Below are 9,410 nucleotides of genomic sequence, written 5' to 3' on the forward strand. Positions count from 1 at the left end.
TTTGGAGTATTCCTCCCTCTGCTACATTCTGGAAGAGTTTGAGAAGGATAGGTGTTAGCTTTTCTGTAAATGTTTGATAGAATTCGCCTGTGAAGCCATCGGGTTCTGGGCTTTTGTTTGTTGGAAGGTTTTGTGGTTTTTTTAAATAAATTTATTTATGTATTTGTTTTTTATTTGTGGCTGTGTTGGGTCTTCGTTGCTGTGCGTGGGCTTTCTCTAGCTGCAGCGAGTGGGGGCTACTCTTCGTTGCGGTGCATGGGCTTCTTATTGTGGCTTCTCTTGTTGCGGGGCACAAGCTCTAGGCATGTGGCCTTCAGTAGTTGTGGCTCGCGGGCTCTAGAGTGCAGGCTCAGTAGTTGTGGTGCACAGGCTTAGTTGCTCCACGGCATGTGGGATCTTCCAAGACCAGGGATCGAACCCATGTCCCCTGCATTGGCAGGCAGATTCTTATCCACTGCGCCACCAGGGAAGCCCCTGTTGGGAGGTTTTTAATCACAGTCTCAATTTCAGTGCTTGTGATTGGTCTGTTCATGTTTTCTGTTTCTTCCTGGTTCAGTCTTGGAAGGTTGTACTTTTCTAAGAATTTGTCCATTTCTTCCAGGATGTCCATTTTATTGGCATATAATTGCTTGTAGTAGTCTCTCATGATCCTTTGTATTTCTGCCGTGTCATTTGTTATTTTTCATTTCTAATTCTGTTGATTTGAGTCTTCTCCCTATTTTTCCTGATGAGTCTGGCTAATGGTTTATCAATTTTGTTTATCTTCTCAAAGAACCAGCTTTTAGTTTTATTGATCTTTGCTATTGTTTCCCTCATTTCATTTTCATTTATTTCGTATCTGATCTTTATGATTTTTTTCCTTCTGCTAACTTTGGAGGTTTTTTGTTCTTCCTTCTCTAATTGCTTTAGGTGTAAGCTTAGGTTGTTTATTTGAGATGTTTCTTGTTTCTTGAGGTAGGATTGTATTGCTATAAACTTCCCTCTTAGAACTGCTTTTGCTGCAGCCCATAGGTTTTGGGTTGTTTTGTTTTCATTGTCATTTGTTTGTAGGTATTTTTTGATTTCCTCTTTGATTTCTTCAGTGATCTCTTGGTTGCTTAGTAGCATATTGTTTAATCTCCATGTGTTTGTATTTTTACAGGTTTTTTTCCTGTAATTGATATCTAGTCTCATAGCATTGTGGTCGGAAAAGATGCTTGATACGATTTCAGTTTTCTTAAATTTACCGAGGCTTGATTTGTGACCCAAGATGTGATCTGTCCTGGAGAATGTTATGCGTGCCCGTGAGAAGAAAGTGTATTCTGTTGTTTTTGGATGGAATGTCCTATAAATATCAATTAAGTCCATCTGGTCTATTGTGTCATTTAAAGCTTGTGTTTCCTTATTTATTTTCTGTTTGGATTATCTGTCCTTTGGTGTAAGTGGGGTGTTAAAGTCACCTACTATTATTGTGTTGCTGTTGAGTTCCCCTTTTATGGCTGTTAGCATTTGCCTTATTTATTGATGTGCTCCTATGTTGGGTCCATAGATATTTACAATTGTTATATCTTCTTTTTGGAGTGATCCCTTGATGATTATATAGTGTCCTTCCTTGTCTCTTGTAATAGTCTTTATTTTAAAGTCTATTTTGTCTTATATGAGTATTGCTACTCCAGCTTTCTTTTGATTTCCATTTGCATGCAATATCTTTCTCCATCCCCTCACTTTCGGTCTGTATGTGTCCCTAGGTCTGAAGTGGGTCTCTTGTAGACAGCATATATATGGGTCTTGTTTTTGTATCCATTCAGCCTGTCTATGTCTTTTGGTTGGAGCATTTAATCCATTTACATTTAAGCCAGTTATCGATATGTATGTTCCTATTACCATTTTCTTAACTGTTTGGGTTTGTTATTGTAGGTCTTTTCCTTCTCTTGTGTTTCCTGCCTAGAGAAGTTCCTTTAGCATTTGTTGTAAAGCTGGTTTGGTGGTGCTGAATTCTCTCAACTCTTGCTTCTCTGTAAAGCTTTTGATTTCTCCGTCAAATCTGAATGAGATCCTTGCTGGGTAGAGTAATCTTGGTTGTGGGTTTTGCCCTTTCATCACTTTAAATATATCTTGCCACTCCCTTCTGGCCTGTAGAGTTTCTGCTGAAAGATCAGCTGTTAACCTTATGGGGATTCCCTTGTATGTTATTTGTTGCTTTTCCCTTGCTGCTTTTAATATTTTCTCTTTGTGTTTTTAGTTTTTGTTAGTTTGATTAATATGTGTCTTGGCATGTTTCTCCTTGGCTTTAATCTTTGTGGGACCCTGTGCTTCCTGGACTTGATTGACTATTTCCTTTCCCATGTTGGGGAAGTTTTTAACCATAATCTCTTAAAATATTTTCTCAGACCCTTTCTTTTTTTCTTCTTTTTCTGGGATGCCTATAATTCGAATGTTGGTGCACTTAATGTTGTCCCAGAGGTCTCTGAGACTGGCCTCCATTCTTTTCATTATTTCTTTATTCTGCTGTGCAGCAGTTATTTCCACCATTCTATCTTCCAGCTCACATATCCGTTCTTCTGCCTCAGTTATTTTGCTATTGATTCCTTCTGCAGTATTTTTAATTTCAGTTATTGTGTTGTTCATGACTGTTTGTTTGCTCTTTAGTTCTTCTAGGTCCTTGTTAAAGGTTTCTTATATTTTCTCTATTCTATTTCCAAGATTTTGGATCATCTTTACTATCATTACTCTGAATTCTTTTTCAGGTAGTTTGCCTATTTCCCCCTCATTTATTTGGTCTTGTGGGTTTTTATCTTGCTTCTTTGTACGATATTTCTCTGTCCTCTCATTTTGTCCAATTTACAGTATTTGATGTCTCCTTTCCCTAGGATGCAGGGTTGTAGTTCCTCTTGCTCCTGTTCTCTGCCCCCGGTTGTGGAGTTGGTCCAGTGTCTTGTGTAGGCCTCCTAATGGGAGGGCCTGGTGCCTGCGTTCTGGTGGGTGGAGCTGAGTCTTTTCCCTCTGCTGCATAGGGCCGTGTCAGGTGGTGTGTTTTGGGGTGTCTGTGAGCTTAGTATGACTTTAGGTAGTCTCTGTGCTAATGGGTGGGTTTTTGTTCCTGTCTTGTTTGTTTTTTGGTGTGATGCATCCAGCACTGGGAGCAGCTGGTAGTTGGGTGGAGCCAGGTCTTGGATTCATATAGAGGCCTCCGTGAGAGGGAGCTCTCAGCGGTTAATCTCCCCTGGGGCCAGGAATTCTCTACTGGTCTAGCATCCTGGACTTGGTGCTCCCACTCCAGACTCCCAGGCCCGACTTGTGGTTGAAGGACCAAGACCCCGCAAGTCGCTCATCCCAGCAATAAAGGGGATTAAAAAATAGACTAATAAAACCCCAGACAAATGGTGAACAGCAAAATCAAACAAACAGAAACAAGGAAACACACACACACACAAAAGAAACAAGAACAGAACTAAATAAATCAAAAAGCAAGGTAACAACCAGACAAACAAAAGAACCCAAGAACGAAATCAAACAAGAAAGCTGACAGAAGCCCCGAAACAAAACCAAAGCAGAGCACCAACCAAAGAACGAAGCAAAGAAACGAAACAAACCGACAAAAAGTGATATAAAAAAAAGAAGAGAGAGAAAGGGGAAAGAAGACAGAACAACAGAAAAGCAACATAGAAACAGAAATATAAAACAATAAAATAGAAAATATATTAAAGAAAAAGACAAAACCCTGGAGAAATGGTAAAAACAAAATCAAACAAAAGCAGAAACCCTCATGTAAAAGAAACAAAAACAGAGCCCAATAAAACAAAAAGCAGGAGAACCAGACAAAGAGAAGAACTCAAAAATGAAATCAAACAATTAGGATTAAAACTAACAAAAACACATGATCTAAAAACAAAACCAAAGCAGTGTGCCAGCTGAGGAGTAAAGCAAGGAAACAGAACAAACCGATAAAAGCGATTAAAAAATAATAATGATGAAAGAAAATAAAAAGGGAAAAAACACAGGACGACAGAAAAACAAAGTAGAAATGAAAAGATTCAAAAAAGAAAAAGAAAATGAGGAAGGAAAAAATAAGGAAAGAACACAGAACAGCAGAAGAGCAAAGTAAAAATAAAATTGGATAGAAAATAAAAATAAACAATAAAAATATGTAATAAAACATGGAGATCCCAAAAGACTGAAAAAAAACGAAAGCAACAACAAAAAAAGAAAAGAAAAAGAAACCGAAAAAAAAGCTAGAACCAACAACAGAATGAATCAAAACATAATAAAATTAATAGTAATAATTATGTTTCCCTGGGGTCTCTGCTGTAAGTGTCCTTGCACATGCCATGAGCCACAGCCCACCTCTGACTCCCCAAGAGGCTCCTCTGCCTCTGGGCTGGTCTCTGGACCTGCTGTGGGCCCTGTGAGCACCACTCAGACTCTGATCTGGCCCAGTTCCTGTGTGTGCTTGCCCTTAAAGTCCACAGCTGCCAGAGCTAGACCGTTTTCATTTGTGGGAAACACTCATTGTCTACTCAGATATTCCATAGATGCAGGGTCTACCTAGCTGATCCTGGGGATTTAATCTGCAGCTTGTATGCTGATGGAAAGATTTTCAATCTTCTTCCTTAGTTACCCTGTCCCTGGGGTTCAGCTTTGGTTTTATCCCCACCTCTGTGTGTGGTCTACCCACAGGAGTCTGGTCCTGAGGCTGCCTTGGAGCTCTTGGGTCTGCCCCTGTGAGGATGGGGTACAGAGTTGGTCTGACTGCTTGGATGGCAGGAGCCCGGACCGTGCCAAATGCGCGGGGAAGCCGGCGGCCACGAGCGCAAGAGATATGGCCCTAGTGAGGGCCTTTTCTGGCGCCCAGCATAAGGCACGTGAAGGCCAGCCCCGGCCGGCCGGGGTTTTTCTGGCATCCGGCAGTAGGCGTGTGAGGGCCAGCCCTGAGCAGGCTTCTTTTATTGTCATTGGCAGGCGCCGGCCGTGTGGGGAGAGAGAGGTTACAGTAGTGGCTCCTCCCCATGCATGTGACTCAGCAGTAGCGCCTGCTTTCATGGCAGTCCAGTCTTCCTGCATAGGCATTTCCTGCTGCAGATTTCCTCCCTCTCGTCTCCTCAGTTCATCTTCCCACATCCAGCAGTGGTTCTCACTCTGGGCCTGTTCTCCAATCCCCATGCACCAGCTCCCAGCCCCCTTGCACACCTTTGAACACACGTCCCAGTCTGGGGCACACAGGCCCGTGGTATGGACCATCTGTGTATTTCTCACTCTGTCCCGTCTGCCACAGATTGGCCACTTCACCCTCTTCCAACAGCCTCAAATGCTTCCCTTCTGTCCCAATCGATTTTCCCGTCGGAGAGGGGGTTTCCCCGAATTCAGGACTATCTCCTCTGCTTCAGCTCCCCCGCCCCAGAGTGCAGGTCCCCATCCGCTTCCTTTCCTCCTCCTTCTCCCTTCTTTTTTTTCCATCCTACCCAGTTATGCAGGGATCTTTATAGTCCTTTCTGGCGTCCAAGGTCTTCTGCTAGTTTTCAGCCAGTGTTCTGTGAGAATTGTTGTATTTATAGATGTATTCCTCATGTATCCGTGGAGAGAGATGAACTCCACGTCCATAAAACTAGGAGTTTTATGGTTTCCTGTCTTACATTTAGGTCTTTAATCCATTTTGAGTTTATTTTTGTTATGTGATGTGAGAAAATATTCTAATTTCATTCTTTTACATGTACCTGTCTGGTGTCATTCTTCTGTGTGGTTCAATTTCTCAGAAACTACTGGAGGGTCTGCCTTCTAGAGGGTCTGCTGTAGATGTTTGGGAGAGTAGTCACAGGCTTCCCCGAGTCAGGCATGAGGACCCCAGAATGTCTTAATTGCTCCTTATACAGACCTTAAATTAGTCCCTTTGTTTTCAACCCTGTGCACCACCCTCCAAAGTGCTTGGTTCCTGCAGTCCCTGAACCTTTCCTGGGTTTTGCATTGTGAATATCTTGCTTCTGATCAGTATCAGGCACTTAGGATTCAGTTTCCTCTAATCTGTTAAAGTGGTTACCACTCCTTCATCCACTTGCATCTTCTGACAATTTGTTCACATCTCTTATTTAGTGTTATTTCCTCTTCCATCTTCTTGTGCTTTTATGTATTTTAGTTAGTGGGGTTTTTGAAGGGGAGGCTTTTCATTTTGCTATAGATAACTAAATGTCAAATTTTAGTATCTTAATTTTCTCAAAATTGGGCTCCCACTCCCTTATGGAACTCCGATAATTATTTTTCCTTTTAAAGGGGGATCAGTACATCACACAAATTTGAGAAGCAATGGATTTGGATGTCTGACATTGGTAGTGATCGAGCTGGTTCATCACCTCCTCTTGCTCTTCATTTGCAGTGAGTGCCAGGAAAGACTTACCTATTACTGTCCGAGGCTAAATTGAATTCTTCAGGCATCTTGCTTCTAGCTTAGTCCTAAAGTGGTATACTCATGCACTACGTCCATGAATTTCTAAGCACCTCTAGTGGGTAGGTGGTAGATGTTAACCGTTACATGGATGAACTTAGTCCCCTGTTTTATAAGTTGTTGAGCAAACAACTGGAATATAATTGCCATAGCCTGAGGCTCCTGATTAGTTCTCAGTTTATTTTTTGTATTTATTGTTTCAGAGTAATTACTCCAGAGATTACTGAGTGAGAGTATGGAATCCTTCACTAAAAGTCTTTGAAATTTGAGTGCAACCACCTGAATAAGATATTAGGAAGGAAGGAAACTCATGCTGAGTGTGGCACTGGGCTGGGCATTTCCGAGAGAAGAGAGCCATGGGCTGGAGAACCTGGGGTCCTACTTGGTTTCTCTTCTCCCTGTGGTGTTTCTCTATTTGTTGTTGTTGTTGCTGGGAGAGAAGTAGACCTTAGGGTGATTTTTGTGTTCAACAGAAAGCTCTCATCAGAGGAGCTAGAGCGAAAACGGCAAGAGATGATGGAAAACGCCAAGTGGCGGGAGGAAGAGAGGCTGAACATCCTCAAGAGGCACGCTAAGGACGATGAACGGGAGCAGAGGCTGGAAAAGCTAGACTCCCGGGATGGGAAGTTTATCCAGTGAGTGCATCATTTTCCTGCCTATCAGCTTTTGTGGCGATGGTCCCAAGGAGGCAGTTGGGCAACTGGTTCATTCATTGTGTTCCCAGTGTTTCTGTGTTGGTGCAGAGCTCAGCCCCCAGACACCATTGTTACTACTCCCAGCTTCTGGCCAGACAGTGGGACGTTTTTCATCTGAGGGGAGGAGAAGTGAGTTGGTATTTTCACTGAATCTCCTTGGCCTTCTCCTAAGAATTCATGGCTCAGGAAGCCTTTTTCAAATGAAGCTTGGACTTACTTTCCAAAACAGATACATTTCCCTTATAAATTTATAAAAAATTGAGTTCCAGATGGAGTCACTCGAAAGTTATCTACATGGGCTTAAGAGAGCTTGTGCTTCTACAGCGGCTTTACGGCTAGCAACCTGTTTCTTCTTACTCTGCCAGATAGTTGACCAGTTGATAAATGCATGTTACTTAACTTTCACCTGTCTTCTCTTCCCAGCCGCATGAAGCTAGAGAGTGCATCTACCTCCTCTCTGGAAGATCGGGTGAAGCGGAATATCTACTCTCTACAGAGAACCTCAGTAGCTCTGGAGAAGAACTTTATGAAAAGATGAAAGCCATCCCCTCTCTTGCTGGTTTTCCTGAAATTTCCAGGGAGGCTGCTGATCCCTTAAAAATTCTCTTTATAAGAGTTCAAATGGCTTCTTCCACAGATGTCAAACCACCACTGTTCAAAGTGACTCTCCTCCATGGATTCCAAAAACAGCCCACTTCTTTTGAGAACCAGTGTGACCTGCTCTATGGGACCCTCAGTAACTTGCTGGGTGCAGAGCAGGTCTTAACTGTTGTTAAATGGGTGGGCACTGGAACATCAAGGTGTGAGCACTCATCTTGCTCTGGAAGGAGGCTCCCTTATGCCTCTTCCCTCCACCTGTGTGAACAAACCTATTCTGCCACCTCAGAATAGACTGGACCTTTCAGAAACCTCTCTCCCCAGAGTCACCCAGATAGTTTGTGCTTACCAGGGTAAACGAACATTTACTTGATTTAGTAGATAATGTGACAGATGATGTCAGATTAGGGCAGAGCCAAGGGAGTGACAAAGAATCTGGAAGAGAAAACAATGCAAAAAAAACCCCTAAATGAACTGTTGAACTATTTGGACTATCTTTCAAACTGTAAAGTATATTGTGTATATGTAGAAATGTGTAATTTTTACATGCTTTAAAAAAAAGTAGTTAGCTTTGTTAGAATATCTTGTTTGGTAAGTGACTTTACTATGTAATAGAACCACGTTGTATCTTGTTATCCAGTAACACAGTAAGGCAGGTCAGCTTTTCTTTCCTCTTGGAATCTGGCTGGTTGTGGAGGGGCCTGGGTTTATTGATAGGATCTAGGGTATCTCTCCATTTACACTGCTTACAGTCTCTGATGTGGGCAGTGCAGTGTTGAAGTCAAATGATTTTAGTAGTCAGGACCAAACTACCAGTATGCTCCCCGGCTCTTAAAAGAAAATATAATGGAAGCTGTTTATTTCATGGCTTCCCTTTTATCATGTAGTAATCTTATTACAATTCTAGATTTTCAGGAGTTGTTTGCTATTATTTTTTAGTCAGGTATTAAACAAAACAAAACAAAACAAAAAACCCAGACTCATGGGATCCATCTCCTTGTCTTTACCCCTTTCCCTTCTCTTTTATCAGAAGCCCTCATTTGACCCAGGAAGTCCTAGGCACTCTTGACCCACACATTAGCTGGGCCGGTTCCTTGTTCTGCTCATTCCTAACTCTGCTTAAACTGAATTTGGATTTATATTTTTGAGCACTTATGATGCCAGACACTGTTACGCTTAAGACCCAGTCTTTCCCCAGAGAGAAAGTAACATACACTCGTTATGCATTTAATCACCTTATCCTGCTTCCCTACACTAGGGTTAATTATGTCTTTTATTTTATTAATCGGTAATAAAGGCTACATTTATTTTTGTAACTGTGCAAAAAGCCACCTGTGCTGAGTAACGAATTCCCATACGGAACAATATTGATCCGCAATTTGTGTCCAGTATAAAATGGAGAGCCTTAGTCTGAGAGGAATTATGTAACAAACCGTGGACAGTTTACTCAAAGATTTCATCGAGTGAGCCAGAGAGTAAGATGATTATAATTCTCTACCGAAGGATAGGTGTCTTACGGTGCCGGCCTGTCCCTTAACTGGACCCTTTGGCGGGAGGAGGTCGGCAGCCAGTGGGTGGGAGCGGGACCCATTCATAAAACCCAGGGCTCCCGGCTGGCTCCTCTCATTGGCCCTGGGGGGAGGAGGCGTGTCCTGCGGGTGGAGCGAGCCCCGGGGCCCAGGGGAGTGGGAAGATCCACGCCTGGG

General features: G+C 42.5%; 1 protein-coding gene across 2 annotated transcripts in view; it reads left to right on the top strand.

The window, feature by feature from the left end:
* CWC25 (CWC25 spliceosome associated protein homolog) overlaps positions 1-9,020 on the top strand; it is a 33,318-nt gene extending 24,298 nt beyond the window's left edge. The window contains exons 9-11 of one of the 2 annotated variants that reach the window (XM_033411017.2): positions 6,241-6,342; positions 6,886-7,047; positions 7,531-9,020. In XM_033411017.2, the coding sequence (XP_033266908.1) occupies positions 6,241-6,342; positions 6,886-7,047; positions 7,531-7,645 (379 nt within the window). In that variant the 3' untranslated portion in view covers positions 7,646-9,020. The remainder of the gene's footprint in view (positions 1-6,240; positions 6,343-6,885; positions 7,048-7,530) is intronic. The other variant, XM_004282708.4, reaches the window with a different exon arrangement.
* Positions 9,021-9,410: the final 390 nt, after the last annotated feature.

The sequence above is a fragment of the Orcinus orca genome, chromosome 19 (genome assembly GCF_937001465.1).
Source record: "Orcinus orca chromosome 19, mOrcOrc1.1, whole genome shotgun sequence".
NCBI classification, from domain to species: Eukaryota; Metazoa; Chordata; class Mammalia; order Artiodactyla; family Delphinidae; genus Orcinus; species Orcinus orca.